Source organism: Talpa europaea, assembly GCF_964194135.1.
Source record: "Talpa europaea genome assembly, chromosome: 13".
NCBI classification, from domain to species: Eukaryota; Metazoa; Chordata; class Mammalia; order Eulipotyphla; family Talpidae; genus Talpa; species Talpa europaea.
The window spans coordinates 70,722,837-70,745,054 of NC_140080.1; the positions used below are offsets into that span (position 1 = coordinate 70,722,837).

Below are 22,218 nucleotides of genomic sequence, written 5' to 3' on the forward strand. Positions count from 1 at the left end.
ACTTCCTGGTGGAGATGCCTAGGGATTCATTTATAAACCAGTAACTATTAAAGCTACTCTGATAAATGAGATTCCCCCCGCCCTGCTTTTTTTAGATGATGTAGTTTTTGAACATAATCTCTTACCACTTTCCCCCAACTTCATTTTTATAAAATGAGGCATAAATAAGTAGCTCCTAATTCCCCATCCAGCCGTGAGGCCATAATTTTGCATCACCTGTTAGGAAGACACCTATTTCTTGGCCTTATTGCATGAAAATCACAAAGATGCCAAGAAAATTTGTGGAATAGTTACTTTTTCTGAACTTCCAGACCATAGAATTATGCATTTTTCATTTTGTTTCTAGACAGGACAGATAATTATAGCTTTCAGAGATGTGGGACTTGGGAATTAAATTACATTCTTAGAAATACTTGAAGCTGTCTAATATTTTTGCGAAGACATCATTCATAACACACTCCATCCTGACAAGTCTAAGATACTAGAATAGATATATCTTACACCCTACCACATGAGATTGTTTGAACCCTGGACACAATTTAAGCCATGTCAGATCAGGTGATTCTATAGTCATGATTTGTTCTCTCGGGAGTTCCCTTCTGGGCTTTCTTTCTGTGGATGAAAAGGTGGGCCTGGAAGTTAGGCTGACCCAGGTTAGATCTGCCCTTTACCAAGCTGTGTCAGTTTAATCAGTTCGTTTCATATTCGTTTCATTTAGATGCAGCCTTTTCTGCATCTAAAACTACTAACAATCACATAGGGTCATTGTGTGGCTTAAAAGAAGCTAGCACTATGCTGAACAGACCCCAAATGACAACTGCTACTACAAAATGTTGCTTTTTTCCAGGGTTGGCACTGCCCTTACCTTTTTACTCAGTATCAAGTTATATCTTTCTGATATTAGAATTTGGTTCATAATGTCACAGTGATAATCACAGTTCTACTCCACATACTCTTTCTGTCTCAAATATATTAGGAAACATATTAGCAGAAGTGGAGAAGATCAGTGTACTGGTTTAGTGGGTATCCATAGGCCTTTATCTTTTACAACTTTCATATCTCTGATTATTTCATTATTAAATCATTCTGATTGACCAGACTAATACCAAGAACCATTTCATTTTTACTTGTTTTTTCTCTCTACTGTACAGGAAGTTCTTTGGTTTAGTATTTAAAGAGCCTCTTAATATGTATACGCTGATCTCAATGAGATCTTCCCATTACTAGAATCCCGCTGGACAAAGGTAGTGTTAGGAGTCCTAGAGTCTCATGTCAAGTTTTTCCTTCCCAAGATTATTCATGTACCTATCGGTGTGGGGACTGGTTAGAAAAGCATTTCCCCATACCATCATCACCAATTTCAATTCCACAAATGAACCTGATCTGAAAAATTCTTTCTCTTTGCTTAAAGATCCTGAGCCTTTTTTACTTCTTTAAAATTTTATATGCATTTATTTATTTTTAATTTATATTTTATATAATTCTTACATCATTTTTCATTTTTGCACAACAGCAGCATGGTTGGAGCTAGAAGGGATCATGCTCAGTGAAATAAGTCAGAAAGAAAAAGAAAAATACCGGATGGTCTCACTCATTGCAAGAATTTAGAAAACTTAAATAAAGGACCAGGAAAAAGACTAAATAATACGAAGTAAAAATCAAAATCAACAAGCAACTATAAACCAGAGACACACTACGTGGGGAGGGCGGGAAGTGGCAAGGAAAGACTGGGATCAAAATAAGGGGGGGGTGCAATTGTATGGGGAATATAACCAAAATGAAAATGCATACATTGAGCCTTTTTTACTCTTTAAACTCAATTATGTACTTTGGAAGCAGGGCATCCTTGAATTAGCTCTATCCGAACTTTCCAGGAGAGCTTTAATTTCTTATGCCTGTATCCTCTTTTTATCCCTCTTCCTGTTCTGTGCGCTTTCCTTTTTAACTTTTACCTGTAACTACTTGTCTGTTTGTCTGGTCTTACAGTAAGCCAGCATTTCTTTTCTAAGCTTGATCTCACTTCCTGCCTCTTAATAAAAGAATTACGTAGTAAAAAAACTATGATAATCAATAAGACCATTTGTTTCTGCCTTTGAAGAAATTCCACAGTTTTCTGAACTTCAGCAGCTATTGGAGATTCTGTTCCTTCTCTGCTGCGGTCTGGATTGAATGCTATAGAATTACCTTCTTTCTATTCCTGATCCTTAGCATGATTAGAAAAAGAACCATGCCTGACAGGGAGCTGCTTAGAGGATTATGGTGACATGCCTATCTTTGGTTGACACCAAGCCCAAAGGCTTGCTCCTGCATCTACCTGTAATAAGGTGGAGGCAGCTCTAGGACATGCCCTTGGGATATAAAAGACTTCTTGAGGCAAAATTGGTTTGTGTGTCGGGGAACCTGACTGAAATATGAATATTCAAAATCAAAATTGCTTCACTTCTGGGTAGTACCTGCCAGATCACAATTTTTCATGTTATTTTTGTTTTGTTTTGCTAATTTTTCAGACTTTTTGAAAAGACCTCTAGAGAGTTATGTGAAAAAATTAAAAGTACCAGTTCATGTAATTCGAATGGAACAACGTTCTGGATTAATCAGAGCTAGATTGAAAGGAGCTGCTGTGTCTAAAGGCCAAGTGATCACCTTCTTAGATGCTCATTGTGAGTGTACAGTGGGATGGCTGGAACCTCTCTTAGCCAGGATCAAATATGACAGGTAATTGGTGGGGTGGGGCGGAGAGGGGGTTTACAAATTTATTTTCAGTGTATTTGTCCTAAACGGTAAATAGCACCATTCTGTATTTTTCAATAAATACAAAAATAATTTCCTCTGAAGATTCCTTAAAATACCTGTGATGAAGTATTGTAAACTAAATATGAAGACATACTCTGGAAGGTGTATTTACAGGCTCTCTTGTTAATGAGTATGGATTAGGTTGCATGTTGTTAGGATGTAGACTATATGCTATGTTCACTAAGCAGGAGAAGATCAGATGGACAGTGAATTAAGAGAAGGTAAAATAAACCCTTCACTTTTCCCTACTTTCTGAGACTAACACTGGGCCAAGCAGGTCATGTCATACCTGTGTATATCCCTTTTGGAATTAGCGCTCTCAGCTTTTAGCATAGCAAGAAGTAGAAGGGGGTTAATGGATATACATTGCATCCTGTAATGCTTATTTGTATATAGAAAAGCACTATAATCTTCAATAATGCAGGACAGGCATCAGGAGCAATGTATGTCCCTGGCTGTAGTACTTTCATAATAAATTTTTTTTTTTTTTAATTAACCTGCTGCTTACCTGTGACTTAGGTTCTCTCCTAATAAACAAAAAGTAACTTCAGCCTGCTAGACCATAATAGTTGGATTCCTGCTTGTCATTCATTGCAGTTTGAGCTACAGACTGCCTGTATCTACATTAAGATAAAGATTCTAGCAGGGAATACTTTTGCTAGTCAAGTGGAGGATGGCAGGGGCTAAAGCCATTGTATGTATTCTGTCTGTTAGTAGATGCTGGACTTAGATCTGTTCCTTTTCAAAGATAAAATATAGGAAAAATCAGCATTGAGTTGATGAAAAGATACAGCAACTTTAAGGAGGAGAATATTGCCTGAAGGAATAGAATATCTGTGAATTGTTTTCTATAAGTAATAGATGACTGATTTAGGATATATTTACTTATGTAAAAACAACACATAACTTTATGACACAGGAACCTGGACCCACAGAGAGAAAGCAATGGGAGGTGATAACACAAGTATGAAAAGGAAATTGGCAGAAGTAATAACCATAATGACTTCCAGTTTGAGCTGTATGGTAGATTAGGTATCATGAATAACTTTTCCAGCTGAAAAAGCCAAAATGCTGGAAAAAATATAAAACACATTTTGAACTGCATCACTGAGATGGCACCAAAGTAAGAATTTTGCAGATCTTAAAATGAAGTGAGAACAAGTGAGCAATCCAAACACTAATGCCAGACCAGCTTTTACTCGTAGGGTTTCTGCTGAATTTCAGGGGATATTGAGTTTCTGCCTTGGTAAACAGACAGGATATAGAAGACAAGGCCTGTGCAAAGTGGGATGATGAATGGCAACCACCACCAGTATAATGCCAAGATACTGACACCTGTGCTTCAGTGTAAGAATGAGAAATCCCATCATACCAAAGAAAACTTACTTGTTTCAGCCTTGGTGTGGGAAGCAATGGGGAATTTGTTTAGGAAAGCAAATCTTCCCCAAGAATTTGTAAGCAAAATACATAAAAAGAGGAAACCAACTCACCTCTTTCAACGAGACTAGTATAACTTTGATGTGAAAACCAAGTATGTGGAAAATTATTTAAACTGACTCATGAACACTAATACAAAAATCTCACAGTACCAACAAATTGATTCCAAATGGAAAAGATACAAACATACATCTATGTACATATGTATATATAAAATACATATTTAGATGTATTTTAATTGGCTTAGTTGAATATTACGAAACCAATTCATATAATATACCCCATTAACAATTTCTGAAACTATGATTAAATCTCTGTCACTAGGGCCTCCCCCGTGGCGCAGCGGTTGAGCGCTGGGTTTGGAAGATGCCCGCAGCCTCTGCAGCACCAGTTCGAACCCTGGCTGCTCCCCGGCCACCGGAGGAGGGTCCCACATGGCGCACAGACCTCTCCTGCCAACCGCTGCTCCTCTCAGCAGTGTACTTCTGTCCTTCTGCCTGCTCTGCTCCCTGCTCTGGCTCTGGTGAATTCTCTCACCCTCCCGCGTTTCTGACTGTACACAGTGCTTGTATAAATAAATTAATTAATTAATTAATTAAAAAAAAAGAGATTATTCTTTAAAAAAAAAAAATCTCTGTCACTAGAACTCCATGGTCACTTTAATTGATACAGAAGAAACTAAAACAGATGTCTATTTATAACAAATTATTTAGTAAGCTATTATAAAATGGAAACATACTGATCTGAGAAAGAATAGCTGAAAACTAACAAGAAAAAACCTGTAGCAAGCAAACATCATAATAATAGAGAAATGTTTAAAGTATTTTTAAAAAGACATGAAGCAAGATAAGATGCCCTGAATTATAGCTGTTACTCTGATAGTATTAAATGTCATGGGTTCTGAGGGTTATAAGGATTGAACCGGAAAAAAAACAAGTGTAGACAATTGCAGAGTATGTTTTTTAATGAAGAAAAATAATCTATATACAACACAGTAAAAATAATGAAAATTTAGCAATGATCCCAAACATATGATCACTAGAAATGTCAGTTTCATCTCTACACCAACAAGGAATAGTTAGAAAATATCATGTACAAAGAAATACTATTTATAATAGCAATGGAAATCATGGACTATAATTACAAATATATTTAACAAAAGATACATGAAATAGAAAATTACTGACATTGCCTGGAAAATAATGTAAGTAGAAAGAAAGATTCCATATCTACATAAGAACATCAATTTTGCTACAATGAACTATAAATTCAGTGAATTTCCAGTGGAAATCTAAACTGAATTTTCTTGGAGAAACTGATTATTACATTTATATGGAAATGCATATTTAAAAAAAATCTAAGATACTCCTGAAGAATAAGTCACATACAGTTATCAAAACTTTATTAATTTTGGCAGTGACATACTGATGTAGTAATTCACTGTTAGACTAATGAAAGAGAATAGTGTCTATAAATTCTCCCATGTTTATATGGAAATTCAATTTATCGCAGAGCAGGCACTGATATTACAGTAGAGGGGGAAATAAAGACCATTAATAAATAGTGCTGAAACAGCTGGTTATCCATAAGGTACATAAATGAAGGTGGATAATTCTGCATATCATACCCAAAATCAAATCCATGGGGACTTACTGAAGACTTAAATATGAACAAAGATATAATTCTTTTTGAAGATAATACAAGAGATTATCTTTATGATTTTGGAGTAGGGAAAGATTTCTTAAATATGACACCAGTTGGACAGGGAGGGAAAGATTTCTAAAATATGGCTTTCAAGGACTGTGAGTAGAGCACCTTTCTTAGAAGGGGCTATGGTCATGTGTGAATTGTTTCAGGTTTATAAAAAAAGTCATTTGTTGTAAGACTGACAGCCAAGGGTTATTTTTGAGAACTATAAAGTTTTTTGTTTTTTTACATTAGGCAAATATGTATAAATGAAATAGGGGCAGAAGATTACCAATTAGTTATAAGTAGATATAAATAATGATGATGCTAGCTTGGTAGGCGTTACCAGGAAATTTTTTACCATTGTCTTTAACATTAGAGAATGTATTTTATTATTTTAAAAACCCTTAATATGTAGTTGTTATGGCAGGCCTCAAAAGGGAATCTATAAATTAACATTTTACTCTTATGATTTTAGGAGAACAGTGGTATGTCCTATCATTGATGTCATCAGTGACGATACTTTTGAGTACATGGCCGGCTCCGATATGACCTATGGTGGCTTCAACTGGAAACTCAATTTTCGCTGGTATCCTGTTCCCCAAAGAGAAATGGATAGAAGAAAAGGTGATCGGACTCTTCCAGTCAGGTAACTAAATTTGTCAAACATTTTCTTCTACAGTATTATTGGCAGGGGGTTATGAAATTTGGGGAATTAAATCAAAAGAATAAGTGTGTTTTGAGAAACGAATCATTTGTGTACTATGTAGTGAAGAGCCAGTCTTACACATCAGTATTTTATTTTACACATCAGTATCCTCTGATCAATAAGTAAAATTAGAATTTTTCTTATATATAAATCACATGAGAAATGCTGGTGACGTGTATATGTTCTTTCATTCTTATGTGAACATTTGCCAATCTATAAGTCATATTTTTGCCTTCATTCAGTGGTTAAGGAACATAACATTTAACTTAAACTGTCCCTTAATTATTGTAAATGTGAAATACGTGAAAATTTTACCTAAAACAGGGTCCTTACCAAAAATGTAAGATTGTAGATTCAGACTTGTACCATTTGAATGATAGTTATTGATTGGTGAGGTTAGAAAAGCTTGTTTCAAATATAAAAATTACTAGAATTGACATAAGCATAAAAAAAGATTTCTACTAATGCATTATATTTTTTTTTTTTTTGCACTTCTTCAAGTATAGGGTTGTTTTGTTTTCCCCAGAAAGGGATAAAATCTCCATGATATTTAGAACTTTTAAATAGAGACCTTGAGCTTTCTATGCCATCCTGGGATTTATTCCAGTTGCGTCATTTGCTGTATCTTCAGTAACTGAGAACCAAGCTTTAACTTTCTATCCTGGGCCTCTCAGATCTGCTTTCCGTGAATTCAAGTCCACTTTTGGCAGAGTTAAGAAGAGGTTTCACTAATTCTGTGCTCTTTCACCTTAACCAACCTAAAGGGACTTTTCCACTCTTTTGCTGATATAGCAAATCACTGTCTAAATCATGGGTTCCTGAACATTTCATAGATGGCAGATCACTTTGAAAAATCTGACTCTTTTCTGCTGAGGGTGAGGGGGAATGTACATGTACAAACAGAAAATTTAGCATACTATTCTAGGATTTTAGAGATAAAAACCCAGGCCAAGAAACCTTCATACTAAATGATAATGGAGTTGGTCTGCTGCCTTTGACTCCTAAGATATTAGACTTTTCTCATTCTATTTCTCTTCTAAAATCAAAATAAGCCCTATTTTTATAGAACTATTTCTACTGGAAAGGCAAGTGCCAGCCTGACTAGGGCATGAGATAACTGTTTTAGGTTTGCAGAGGTGGCCAGTTCATCCTAAAATATGGTCTCAACAGTATTCTTGTCCCTGGAATATAAATTTTTTCTCCCAGTTGGAAACCACTTTTCTTCATACTGACCTTGCGTGAAACCACATGGTTGACTGATATTTAAATCCTCTTTCATTATCATTTCTCTACTTAATTTTACCTGTCCCCAATCATTCTGCATATGTGGACCATGTTTTGATGAACTGGGTTTCTCTTTTGCAGAGAATAGACCATATTTGGTCAGGATGATGACCCCATTAGAAGGACTATTATATTGGTTTTATTCTGTAATTTATTTTCTCTTTTCCTTAAAGCTTCCTGTTAGGTATAGCGAAAGGGCTGCATTGTTTTCATCCTGTTTTACCTTATGTCTTTACAATGTTAGCTACTCATTAGAACCTGGCATGTCAGAGTTGCTAACATGAGTCAAGTTAATATAGTCAACTGCATGTGTAGTTGCAAGGAAACACCGAGTTAGGTGCCCAGCAGATGGAGAGGAGTAAGAAAAATAGCTTTAACTTAAGGAACTTGAGATGGAAACTCAGTAAGGATGTGAGGACCAAGAAAGGTACTTTAGACAGGAAGAGTTCTTGGAATTAGTGTGACGTCAGCCCCAGGCAGCAGTTGTGAGAGTAGGTCCAGTGAGCAGCTTGAATTTGGTACAAGTCACATCTAAAGACCAAGTAACACAGAATGCCCCCCAGGAACATTCCTAAAGAACGTGAGAATAACTTTATTCTGTAGTTATGAACAGTTATCGAGGTGCTTTTTTCTGTCAATAAGAAATTTGTTTTAAAAAAAAACAAATGCTGGCATTGTCCAGAAAAATTTGACAGGTTTATTTCTAATGGTTATAAAGCAATTCAAGCTGAAACTTGTTCACTGAAGCACTTTAACTTTCATGAATACTTTGTCCCCACATTTATATTAAAAATTCACACATAAAAGAAAATGGAGAAACTGCCAATACCTGGTTTCTGTCCCTATTTTCTCTCTTAACATCCTACTCGTAGGTACCTTTTAACTGTATGGGTATAAAACTACTCTTAAAAACTAAGTTTTAAATTGTTAAAACTCATGGCTTAGTTTAATTATAATTGCATTTCAGAACACCTACAATGGCAGGAGGCCTTTTTTCAATAGACAGAGATTACTTTCAAGAAATTGGAACATATGATGCTGGAATGGATATTTGGGGAGGAGAAAACCTAGAAATTTCCTTTAGGGTAAGTTTCCCTTGGAAAAAATGATATACTTTAATAACTCATTATCTCTCTCTCTAAATAAAAAATAACTGAACTGGATGAGTTTAATTAGACTTCAGAGCGTTCAGCTTAGAATTTGTGTTAAGGGTTCATTATGAACTATGTAAAGCAAATAATTCAGTTATCTCAATAGCTATAAAACTTACACAGGATTCCTTGGTTGTTTTTGTTATTTTCAAGAAGGTAATTCAAACTCTAAAAATTCATGCTCTAAAGCATATGTGTATGTATGCTATTTTGGTACTTAACTGCCAAGATCATAATTTCTCTTTCAATAATAGCTTTGTGCTTTGGTGTAAAAATTGTTCTTTCTTATACAAAACAGTCACTCTAGCAGTTTTATATTTTTCAATAAAAAAGGGCAGGAGAATTCTGAAATTTTTCTAATTTAATTTTGTTCAATCTTATGTAAAAGTCTTATGGATGTCATGTTCTCTAAAATCAGCAATTTTTTTTTTTTAAATAATTCACTTTAGACACTCATAGTGGAAACACATTGAACTGTACTATAATTTGAACCAGCTAGCTCATTTTGTGCCACTGTGTCACTGGCCCCTCACTGGAGGAGAGGTTTGGACTCTCAAGCACCTTAGAGATCCTGACCACCTGTAACACTTCATGACCTGGGTAAATTGTTATGCAGACATATTAAATACTAAATAAAATTGAAACTTTTAAAAATGTGTTTTAATTGTAAATAGTTACTGGATTTTTAACTTATGGAAAATGGATTTTGGAAGGAACAGAAAGGTAGTTTCATTAAGAATGTGAAACCAGGGCCTCCCCGGTGGCGCAGCGGTTGAGCGCTGGGTTGCGAAGCTGCACGCAGCCTCTGCAGCACCGGTTCGATCCCCGGCTGCCAAGCGAGGGTCCCACATGGTGCGCAGACCTCTCCTGCCGCCCACTGCTCCCCTCTGCAGTGTACTACTTTGTCATTCTGCTTGTTCTGCTCTCCGCTCTGGCTCTGGTGAATTCTCTCACCCTCCCGTGCTTCTGCTTGTATCAATAAGTAAATAATCTTTAAAAAAAAAAAAAAGTGAAACCATATTTGATCTCCCTGATACTCTTTGTTTTTATTGTGCAAATACAATAGAGTACATGCCACTATTTCTCACAAATATCACCATCATTGTTATCACCCATTGATTTGTGAGAGGTCCAGTTTAGATCCTAGGTTCTGTTTCATATACCTGTGACACAGATTTTAGAGAAGGGGGAACAGGTGGGACTCTGGCTGAATACTCCATGGCCAAGTGTTTTTCTTTTTTAACTGTGAGCCACATTAATAAATACATTATACGTTACACATACACCACACACAAAATGTAAACATTTCATGAAACAGTATGTCCTTGTTAGCAATCATTGGTTGTAATTCTTCAAATTTGAATTTATGATCCTTACATGAGTCATGGTCCGCAGTTAGAAAAACACTGCTCTAGACCACATGCCTTTCCTTATTTAGCCTGTAACCTACCTTTTCTGAATTTAACCTTCAATTTCTAGTTTGGTCAGAACCAAAAATTACAGAAGGGTTCACTCCTGAAGAAGCATTGACTTTGTGACCATATAGCAGGAACTCCTCTCTGTGCCCTTGACTTTGTGAAATTCCAACTATGAAACCGGATTGATAGAACAATCTTTAAAAAAAAAAACAAAAACAAAAACATCAGTGCCTTACATGGTCATCTTTGCTATTTTCAGATTTGGCAGTGTGGAGGAACTTTGGAGATTGTTACCTGCTCACATGTTGGACATGTGTTTCGGAAAGCTACTCCTTACACATTCCCAGGAGGCACAGGGCAGATTATCAATAAAAATAACAGACGACTTGCAGAAGTGTGGATGGATGAATTCAAGAATTTCTTCTATATAATTTCTCCAGGTTAGCATTATTTTGCATTAGAATTACAACACTCTGATTTTCTTAGCCCTGATCCTTGTGTGTCCTGAGAAATAAGAAAGGATTGAGAAGTTTTGAGCAGAGGTGAAACACCCACCTCACTTGTTCTTATAATGAGTAAATGAAATGCCCAGTAGAGAAAGTGCTTAGCAGCAGAATCCTGGTATGTTATTAACAATAATAATAAATTTTCCAGGTCACTGTTGCATAAATTACTGTTAACTCAGGTGTTATCCATATTTATTTATTTGTTTTAACCTCACTGCAGTATTTAACATTTATGTGAAAGTGTCAAGTAGCTCAAGGCCAGTGTAGAGCCCCGTAGCATGCCCAAAGAGACTTTTCTCTAGTAACTTTCCTGTCACTCAAAGTGTTCTGGGACTAGCTGTTATATCAGCTATAAGTCTGCCTGACACTGTTGCTATTTCATTCTCATTTTTTAATTATAAGACTGACAAGTGGCAGGGTACACAATTCAATGAGTTGTATGTGAGAACCTGACTGGGAATAAATTCTGTCTTTCACATTTGAGCAAAATAGATCTTAATTTTTGTTTTTTTTTCTTAACATAATTTTCTGATACCATTTAAGTTATAATTATGCATAATATTAGCATATATTTCACTCTCACATTAATTTTTCTTTGAAAAAATAAAACCTGTTTAAATTTTTTTTAATACTTTGATAGGTGGGTTTATGGTAATACCACTTGTGTAATCCATTATCAAATGATACATTTCCCATTAATCTGACTTGTTAATAAATGTAATATGTAAATAGAATGTGTTATCTAAAAGGACATTAATAATTCAGTCAATTCTTTCAACAGGTGTTACAAAAGTAGATTATGGAGATATAGCATCAAGACTTGGTCTAAGACACAAACTCCAGTGTAAACCTTTCTCTTGGTACCTAGAGAATATTTATCCCGATTCTCAGATTCCACGTCACTATTTCTCCTTGGGAGAGGTAAAAAAAAAAAAAAAAAAAAAAGTTACTATGTTTTTGCTAACTTATGAAAAATAATAGAAGTTAAACTTCCAAAAAGGGAATATCTTTATGGTAAAATTATGTAACTTAAGGTATGGGGATGTTCTTGTTTGTTGACACAATCTGGCTTTTAACTTTAAACCTCATTAATTTTTTATCATAGATTTTATTAATTCTCTACTCTAACCTTTCACAGTTGGACCTTTGTTACAGTATATTAGTGTCTTCAACAAACTAACCCATTTAGTTGAAACCATATACTGCCTACAACTAGTAGTGCCCTAGTGTTAATCTCAGGCAAAGCTTGAACTTCAAAGTATAGTTGTAATGAACTCACAAGTAAACCTTGACAGACAATTATAATGAATTGTGCTTTTAGCACCCATTTATTTCCTTTGGAGTTCCAATTCTTGGTTTGTTATATTCATTTGTTTCTAGTAGATTTTTAGTGGCATATTTAAAGTTTTCTAATACTATCACTTGCAAAAAGTGATAGTTATACTTCTTTTCCAACTTGGATTCCTTTTATTTCCTGTCGTCTGGCTGCTCTAGCTAAAAACTTACTAAATTAAACAGAAGTGGTGATGGTGAACATCCTTGTCTTGTTCATGTTCTTAAAGAGGAAGCTTTGACTTCTTCACCGTTAAGTGTCATATTGGCTGTTGGTTTATAATATATGACTTTTCATATTGAGGTAAGTTCCTCTTATCCCCATAGTTAGAATTTTTATCACAAATGGGGTACAGAATCTTATCAAATGCTTTCTTTGTATCTACTCATTATTTTTATCTTTAATTTTGTTGATATAGTGAATCATGTTGATTTATGTATATTAAACCATCTTTGCAACCCTAGGGTTGATTGATTTTGATGTATAATCCATGTGATATAATGTTGAATTCAGTTTGCTAGTATTTTATTGAAGATTTTTGCATTGGTTTTCATCAGGGATAGTGGTCTTTATTTTTTTTTGTGCTGTCTATCTGGTTCTGGTATTAAGGTAGTATTGGCATCTTAAAATGTATTAGGGAGTGTTCCCTCTTGGATTTTTGGAAATAATTTAAGAAAGATGGTTATAAGTTCTTTAAGGGTTAGATAGACTTTCATAAAGCCATCTGGTTCTGGGCTTTTGTGTTTGGAAAGATTTTTTTACCCTGTTTCAATTTACATGCTTGTGATCAGTTTGTTCAAATCTTTTTCTTCCTGCCTTAATCTTGGTAAACTATATTGATCTAGAAATTTGTATCTTCAAGGTTGTTGAATTTATTGGCAAGTAATTGTTCAGAGTGACCTTTTATGATCCTCTTTATGATCCTCTGTACCATTATTAGCCACCATTTTTTTTAATAGTCCAGAAAAGAATAACTCAAAATGCTTTGCTTATAGTATGGAATTTTGTTTCTACTGGGTCAATCTGCAGTTTCTAGCAAGTCTTTATAAGTTGATAAATGGTGGATATGTTGACTTCCTTCAGTGCTCCTCACAGATGTCTTGTTAATGAGTATCTGTTCTCTTTGCTCTAGGCCCTTTCCAGTAAAGAAAGGCCTGGGGTGTGACATGAGAACATTCAGTAACAGTTGTCCCTGTTAACTTGCCTTTCCTTTTAACTGACCCAAATTTGGACACTAAGGCATTGTTCGCTGGGCCAGAATATCAGCATTTTACAAAGAGTCTTGTCTAACCCATAGTAGATAATTGCCTAGGCAAGCCTGCCTTTTACCCACATCTTCCCAGCTGGCTCACTATATAAAGGAACAGATTTTACCCTCTGTGGCCTGCTTATATGCCTTTTTAATTAAGCAGCTGGTCTTAAACTTTCATTTCCTTAATGTCACGTCATACTGAGCAGGTTAAACCTCCAATTTCTGTGGCCAGGATCATGCTCAAGTGCACCCAGTAATCTTACACTGTGACACTAGCTCTGCCCACCTGAACCTGCCTTTACTAAAAACTGGAATTTAGCTTTTAGGGATTATTTCTTTCATACTTGAAGGGTCCAGCAAAACCTGAAGTGATAGGATTTTATGGTAAAAGGGAACCTTAGTATAATTTAGACTCTCTGGCTTTATTAAGTGTGATTTTCACACCTCCTCTATTACGTGGAACTGAACAAATGTGTTTCATTGTAACATCTAATTGTTGTTAATCCAGGAGCTGATTATGAATAATGCCCACAAAAATAAGAAATTCAGAGGTTTTTTGCTTTAGCCAATCTTATGGATTTACCAATTGCTTCTTTAAGAGGCAGAACTAATAATCCTGTGACTGAACATGAACTCTCAGGCATCGTTCTGGTGCTTTGCAGATATCAACTCATCAACACTACAAGATAGGTACTATTTCCCCACCTCCCAAGTAATTTGAAGCATAAATAAATGGTTTAAACAACATTGCTGAGGTCACAGCTACAAAATGGAAGAGATAGGATTAAGAACATAAACTCTCAAGCCAGACTACCTGTGCTTAATTCCTAACACCCATGCTTTTTTCTCACATCTAACCACATTTAACAAATACATCCCTTAATGGCAGAGAGTGAAAAAGTGAATCCAGATTCCCTAACATTGAATTTCAGAAATCCTTTATCTACATTGCCATCATTAATGGAGGTACCAAGATTCTGAAAAAGACTAGCAGAAACTTAGGTGCTAATATTTTCTGTTTCCCGGGAATGAGTACATTCACAATTATTTTAATTTCCTAAAGTCAAAAACTATTTTAGTGATTGCTGTGTATACCTAGTTTGCTACTTCAGAAAGGGTTTGAAGAAATTGCTGGATCTAATAGGAAAAAGAAAAACTGCTAATTCTGCGGGCACGCTAGGTGTCAGTTTCTGCTAGGACATGTGTTTGTGGTACCACCATGAGAGCTCTCAGCAAATCTGAGATTCTTCTTGTGACATTTCCAAGTTACTGTGTTCTAAAATTATGCTGACATCTGATGACCCTCAAGGTGTTCAACTGGAAAGGCAAGGGAGAAAGAAGTAGGTTGCTGTTAGGATGTTGATCCTAGAGGTCATAGAGGGTTTGGGTCATTTGATTTTAAACCTAATCTCATGCAAAAGCCCCAGTTCTTCCCTTCCACCCAGGAATAATAGTTTGACATACCTACATCCTTGTATCTTTATAAGGAAAAAAGACATTTAGAGTTGTCGGTGTCTTTTTAAAATACTGTAGTAATATATAGACTGTACATTTGTTCGTAAGTTGCTTATTTGTGATTTTTAACTGATCCCACAAACACAAAATTACATTTTTTCTTACCTACATGATAGGATGACATACCTTGTTACATGTCTCCCTTCTGACTTACCTGCTAATACATCCATGGGTCTAGATTTAGGATTTTCAAATAACTACCACATGCTTTTAAACTCAGTGGTTCAGAATAGTCAGCATATCAAGGGGCATTGCTTAACATAATCTTCCAAAGTCTGAAACTGATTTAAATGCTTTTATCTAATTGACTGATATCTCATAAAAGAGGGCTGTTTGCACCAAACCGTGCATAGGCTTCCAGTTGAGCCAAGCACCAAACTCTTTGATCAGAAAATACTCACTTTTGGTATTGTAATGAGTTTCTCCCTGAAACACAAATTATAAACTCTTAAGACCACAGAATTTTAGGTAGGCAGATAGTTATTTCCCCACAACTCATCATCCTTGTCTCAACAATTGAAGGTTGTTTTATAGCAGTGGGAAGTTTAGACTGATTTTAATGTTTGTGTTTGCTGAGCTAGCCTCCTGTAACTCCTGATATTTTTATTCTCCCATAGATACGGAATGTGGAAACAAATCAGTGTCTAGATAACATGGCTAGAAAAGAGAATGAAAAAGTTGGAATTTTTAACTGTCATGGTATGGGAGGTAATCAGGTGAGTGTTTTAGTAAAGCTTTGAAAGGAATAATTTTCGGGCTTGTTTTAATCTTCTGCCCTTTTTTAATCTCATGTCATTCAGGAAATATTTTCCTACCTTTAAAGAAAAAATAATAAAGCCCTTTAGGAGAAGGGAGGCTCCAATTGAATGATTATTTTTTTTTTATCTATTTATTTATTGACATGCTTTATTTATTTATTTGTTTGTTTGTTTGTTTTGTTTATACATGCACTGGGTACAGTCAGAAGCGCGGGAGGGTGAGAGAATTCACCAGAGCCAGAGCGGGGAGCAGAGCAGGCAGAAGGACTGAAGTACACTGCTGAGGGGAGCAGCGGGCGGCAGGAGAGGTCTGCACGCCATGTGGGACCCCCCCTCCGGTGGCTGGGGAGCAGCCGGGATTGAACCGGCGCCGCAGAGGTCGCGGGCAGCTTCGCAACCCAGCGCTCAACCGCTGCGCCACCGGGGAGGCCCTGAATGATTATTTTTGAATGAAACATTTGTAAAAGGCTCCTTGGGAGAACTGTTTACATTGCAGTCTGTGATACTGCCTTTTCTAATCAGATGACAACCTTTACAATATATTCAGTATAATGAGAGCTCAAGGTCATTTTGATTTCCTCTCTGTTCTAGTGATAGTTTTGAGTCATTCTCCACTACATTAATAAAATTCAAAAATATTTATCTTTAAATACTTATTTCCTCCCTTGCCAATTACGGGGCATATAAAAATGCTAATTTATTTTAGTGTTACAGCATTGTTTTTGTTTTTGTTTAAGGTTTTCTCTTACACTGCCAACAAAGAAATTAGAACTGATGACCTTTGCTTAGATGTCTCCAAACTTAATGGCCCAGTCACAATGCTCAAATGCCACCACCTAAAAGGCAACCAGCTTTGGGAGTACGACCCAGTGGTGAGTTCCCTAATTGCATATAGGAATACTACTGCCTGTGTCATGGGATATGTTACATACTTTATAACTAAAACAATTCTGTGGAGTTTGAATGTGGATCAAATTGTTTATATTCTAAGAATTGGCAGATAGGGAAAACAATATAAATGTTTTCATCTCCCCAATAATTAAATTTTCTTACCTCTAGCCCTTGGATCCTTGTTACTAAGTAGCCACTCTTCCCTCATGTAAGTCTTTAAGTTCTGCACTCTATCATGGGGGAAATGGAACAGTATGTAGGCTTTTTAAAATACTGAATTAAACAGCTCAGTTTAATTCATGTGAACTTTAATTAGTGAAATTCTCTGGTTCATCCTAATTTTTCAGTGTCACATACAGCAAAACTTTTTAAATTTACCTTTGTTTACTCTGGAGCCTCTCCTCCCCACCTATCCACTATAGAGGTATTTAAAAGATACTCGTTCAACCAAAGCATCTTCATTAAGCCCTTCTCCCTCTTCTCACACCTGGCTAACCTCCCAATTTGTGCTTTTGCTCTACAGTTCTGGAACTAGCACCAGCATATTCAGCATGTGTTACGCTGGTTCTTTTTCTTTGTTAGAAAAAAAAAAACTTTGTTCCTACATTATATATACATAATACTTTTCTCCTGCATTATGTGATGGCAGGGAGGTAGCTGGCAGTCAGTCATGCTTCTTTCTGGTTATCCAGCCATGACTCTTGCCTTGGCCTGAGACTCTACAGAAACACTCCTAAAGCAAAGCCAGGAGCATTCCTGTCTCTCTTTAACTTCTGTGTATCATTAACAACTGCTAAGCAGGTAACATTTTTAAATCCTCTTCTCCACTGACTTTAAACGTGCTACTGTTTAGTTTCTTCTCTCTGTACCTTTCATCTACTTGGCTCATTCTTCTGCATTCTTACCTTTAAATGGAGATTTCCAATGTTAGGATTTTGGATTTCTTTTCTTCCTCTGCTGTGTCATATACAGACCCTGGCTTGCTTACTGTCATCAACCTGATATTCCTTGAATATGCCCTATACTTTCCCTCTAAGACCATACAGTCCTCTCTGCCTAACAAGTCTTATAATTCTTCAGGACCCAGCTTTGATACCACTTCCATGAATTCCAGTCAGAAATTAGCTCTCAGTACTAATTATAATAGTCTCTGACCTCTATAATGCTGTGCTGTTTTGAGGTTGTTTCAGTCTTTCCCACTATTAGATCCTAGAGGGCAAAGGATCTCTGAGTCTCCTTTCACAGGGTGAAGCAGTAGCTCAGTTAACATGACCATTGGAAATGGCCTTTGTGTTCTGTTCTGGGGTTTTCCATTATGCATGTTGCTGCCATTTTGAATGTAGCTGCTCCACGAACTATGGGATATTTAGTTTATCAGACTCCAGAGAGTAAGTGCCAGTGGCACCCACTGTCATTGTAACAACAAAATACTTTAAAAAATTAATATTAAAATTCTCCCAGCTTTATGTTCATTGAAAAATGACACTATTAATTAGGTAATATAAGATCTATAGTAGTATGGACATAGTTAGGAAAATAAAATCCCTGTAAGTCTGGAGGTAAGTGGCTTCTGGTGTGGTCAGTGGCATAACAATGTCAGAGATAATATTTGCTGTAATATCCTTACCTTTTTTTGTGACCACAGGATGACTGCTGTGGTTTTTACCATCACATCCCAACTCAAGGTAGGAAGGTGATTAGAGGAAATGTAGTACCATGTGTATTATTAGTATTTATCAGGTAAACGCTTTTTATGGCTCCTCCTCAGCAGACGCTGCTATGTTTCATTAGCCAGAACTTCATTTCATAATGATCCACCCAGCTGCAAGAGGGCTAGAAAAATAGGTATTTGGTTTATGGTTTGAGGTAGAGAGGATTAAGAATGGATATTGGCTAGGCCCCCTATGCAGTTTGCAACAACAGTGATCCCAAAAGAAAATGTTTGATTCATATGCAAGGTGCTAGAAATGGTTTGGATATTTAGAAAGAACCCATTGTGATTATCAAGTTTTAAACTTCTGGATCACTTTGCAAAGTGTTTTCCCTGAGATAAAATTTGAGTTTTGCAGGGTAAGTTCTCCTAGAAATAGACTTTGAGATCAAGTTTAGGGTTCAAGATGTTTTTCAGGGAGCACCCTTTGGATCAACACCTGTGAGAAGGGAAAAGCTGTCGTGTGTGAGATTGCTAGAGGGCAGAGAGGAGTAGTGCCACCACACAAGTTCCACGACTCGAGCCAACTACATAAGGAGGCTCGGAGAGAGTAGCCCTCAGAGCTAACCTGTCTCTATAAATCAGAAACAGCAATCAGGAAAATAACAAAATATTTTTGTCAGTAATCTGTAATATATCAGGAAATCTTAGGAACCTAGAAATAAACCCTAGAGCCCAGTATTTTACATGTGAAGACTGAAGCCCAGATGAAAAGTAATTGCCCCAGGTCACAGAGAAGTAAATGGTATGGTCAGACCTGGCATTCATTTTAAGTACATATAACTTTATTGTAAGTGCCACATTTTATTCAGCTTTGCCGTGTGACCTGGTATTCTTGACCCTAGGTTCTTCCATAATACCATTACTATCTTTATGTGAAGTTATATATTCTCTATTTCTGACTCCATATTACACAGTGCAAAGAGTTACTATCCTTTTTCAAATAAAACATAGCTGTATCTAAAGACTGGGATTTTTCTTTCTAGGTTGCCGATAAACTTTATGCAATGATAACTGTAGATTTTATTCTCCCTTCAACAAGTACAGTTAGCTATCTGTCACTTATTTGTCCAGTAGACGAAAATTTTTCCTGTATAAAGACTAGCCAGTACTGCCAAGTGCAGTGACGACATTCCACAGAAGTCTATCCTTGCTGTCAGCCAGAGTCATGTCTGGAACAGGGTTCTTCTCCAGTCTATGGCTCCTAAATGGAGGCCTTTCTTATGACCAATTAAACAACAGCCAGGGATATGTCTTTGTTACAAGTTTATTTTAATCTAAGTGAAGCACACATTGAGAAATTGGGATGAGAATGGCCACGTCACCAACTAAATTCTGGTGTGTTTGGATTTTATTTATATAAACAGTAGACCCTATGAAGGGTGCCACTCACAGCAGCTTTGCAGGGCCTTCTGCATGTTTGAGGGGCTCTCATCCTGCTTTGTTTCAAGCACTGTGCATGGGGAGCTTTTGCTCCTAGGCTGCCAGATTGTGTTTATGGCTGCTCAGGACTATTGAGTTTTCCCATTTATCAAGAACTTAATCTGGGCAAGGCAGCACTTTCTATACTCTATCTTAATATAACTTATCTTACTGTAAGGAAGCAAACTGGATAAGTAATTTTGTCTCCATTTTGTAGATAAGAAAACTGGACTCAGAGCTTTTTGCTCAGGAGCATATATTCATCTGTGACAAATCTGGGGTTCACTCCAGAAAAGTTTAACTGCAAAACACATGCTCTTAACCAGTAAACTACACAGTTTAAAGAGTAAAAACCACAGCCATGCTCTCTTCCAGGTTCTATTCTCATGCATGTAAGAAGTGAGTTCTATAATGCTGAACCTAAAGTAAGTTTTCATAGTAAACTGTGACATTTGCATACGCATCCTACCTTTTGCAAGTTTCCCTTTGATCACACAGTGATTGAAAACTAAAATAGTTGTATACAGTCATTAGATTTTGCTTTAAGTTCAAATAGGTATAAAGGAAGCCTTATGAAATGTTCCGGAATTGTGTTAAATATTTCCTTACCTTATAGTTGTACAGTTTCACCCTTGAACAACACAGGTTTGAGCTGTCAGGTCCACTTATACAGACATTTTGTAAATAGAAAACAAACATAGCATCAACAAATACAGTACAATAAATGTTATTTTCTATTTTTTTTCTCTTGCTCACTTTATGGTACTATAGTACGTAATACATATAACATGCAGAACGTGTTAACTGTTTAAGGCACTATTAGTAAAGTTACACGTAGCTTTTTGACAGCATGAAGAGGTCAGCAACCCTTACCCCGCATTGTCCAAGGATCAACTATATGCACTTATAGGATAATTAATGCAAATTCCTATACAGCTCCTTTGAAGACCTTAAATTGGGGCACAATATCAGGATAATTAGCATTAGTCAGTATGTGGCTGTTATACTGATCTCTCTTGTCTTCTTGAAATGATCATATATCAGCTGTTTATTGAGGGCTGTTTTATAAATTTTATAATTTCGAAGACCTGAGTTAAAAGGAGCTGAGTCTCTGAGGATGGAATCACAGAAGTAATTTGTGCAGCCTCATCCTGAAGCACTTTTGAAATAGCTTTTTGAAAATAGGTTGAGGATCTTAAATTAGGAACCATTAATCTGTTTTTTTTTTTTTAGGAAACTGAAGCACAAAAATATAAAATTTCTCACAGTGTTATGGCAGAATCGGGACTTAGAATTTAGGTCACCTTACTGCAAGTCCATCGTAACCCTCTATGCCCTAGTGCCCTTCTCCCTCCCATGTAGATCTTAATGCTGTCTTTACATAGATACCTTTTCTCCATTGTATTTTAGATAACTTACATTATCTAAAAACCTGTCTACAGAGGAATTTAATGATCACCAGAAATGATGGCTGAACTGCTTTGGTTTGCACTTTCATGTTGAGTTTTTTTTTACCTGTCACTTTTAGAAACTAACCCTGCAGCATGTGAACAGTAACCAGTGCCTGGATAAAGCCACAGAAGAAGATAGCCAGGTGCCCAGCATTAGAGACTGCAGTGGAAGCCGGTCCCAGCAGTGGCTTCTTCGAAACGTCACTCTTCCAGAAATATTCTGAGACCAAATTTACAAAAGAAAAAGAAAAAAATAAGGATTGACTGGGCTACCTCAGCAAACATTTCTGCCACATTCTTAAGTAGCAAAAAAAGGAAAAGTACTTTTCCTCCTCTGCGGGATATAAGGTTTATCAGCCATTACTAGACTCCTCTCGCTTTTTACTAGCTGTGAACCAGCCTTCCTGTCCAAGGACGTGAAACTACATAGTATCGAGACTGTGCACACCGATGTTTACAAGATTGAAAGATTGTTCATCAAGAATCATTGCAAGGAATATTCAGACAGTGAAACAATCATCAAGATGTGCTGTCCAGAGAATTGCACCTTCTATGGTCGGTACATCAGTAATTTCTGCTGAACGTGCTGTCATAATGAAGAAATTTCCAAGATTTTTTTTTTTTTCTGATTAGAACTGGTAGATAGTATATTAAAAATTGATATTAAAAAAAATGAACGAACTGGAACTAGATCCAAAATCAAAAACATTTTTACAGCAATTAAAAAAACTATATTAAACAGGGTTTAAAGGAAAACAGAACTATGATAAGTACAATTTGTTATAGTATAGTATCAAATTTCTATATAGATTTTATACCTCACTGGGGAAAAAAACTGATTCCAATGATACTCATTTTGTTTATCTGTAACAGTCATGGATGCTTTTTTTTCCTTGGGGTG

General features: G+C 36.2%; 1 protein-coding gene across 1 annotated transcript in view; it reads left to right on the top strand.

Moving 5' to 3' along the window:
• Positions 1 to 21,541, top strand: part of GALNT1 (polypeptide N-acetylgalactosaminyltransferase 1) — a gene marked incomplete at both ends in the record, with an annotated part of 49,954 nt that extends 28,413 nt beyond the window's left edge. The window contains 8 exons of the mRNA XM_084251769.1: positions 2,508 to 2,715; positions 6,395 to 6,565; positions 8,877 to 8,994; positions 10,738 to 10,918; positions 11,766 to 11,905; positions 15,702 to 15,800; positions 16,580 to 16,714; positions 21,395 to 21,541. Of these exons, the coding sequence (XP_084107895.1) occupies positions 2,508 to 2,715; positions 6,395 to 6,565; positions 8,877 to 8,994; positions 10,738 to 10,918; positions 11,766 to 11,905; positions 15,702 to 15,800; positions 16,580 to 16,714; positions 21,395 to 21,541 (1,199 nt within the window). The remainder of the gene's footprint in view (positions 1 to 2,507; positions 2,716 to 6,394; positions 6,566 to 8,876; positions 8,995 to 10,737; positions 10,919 to 11,765; positions 11,906 to 15,701; positions 15,801 to 16,579; positions 16,715 to 21,394) is intronic.
• Between the last annotated feature and the right edge of the window lie 677 nt (positions 21,542 to 22,218).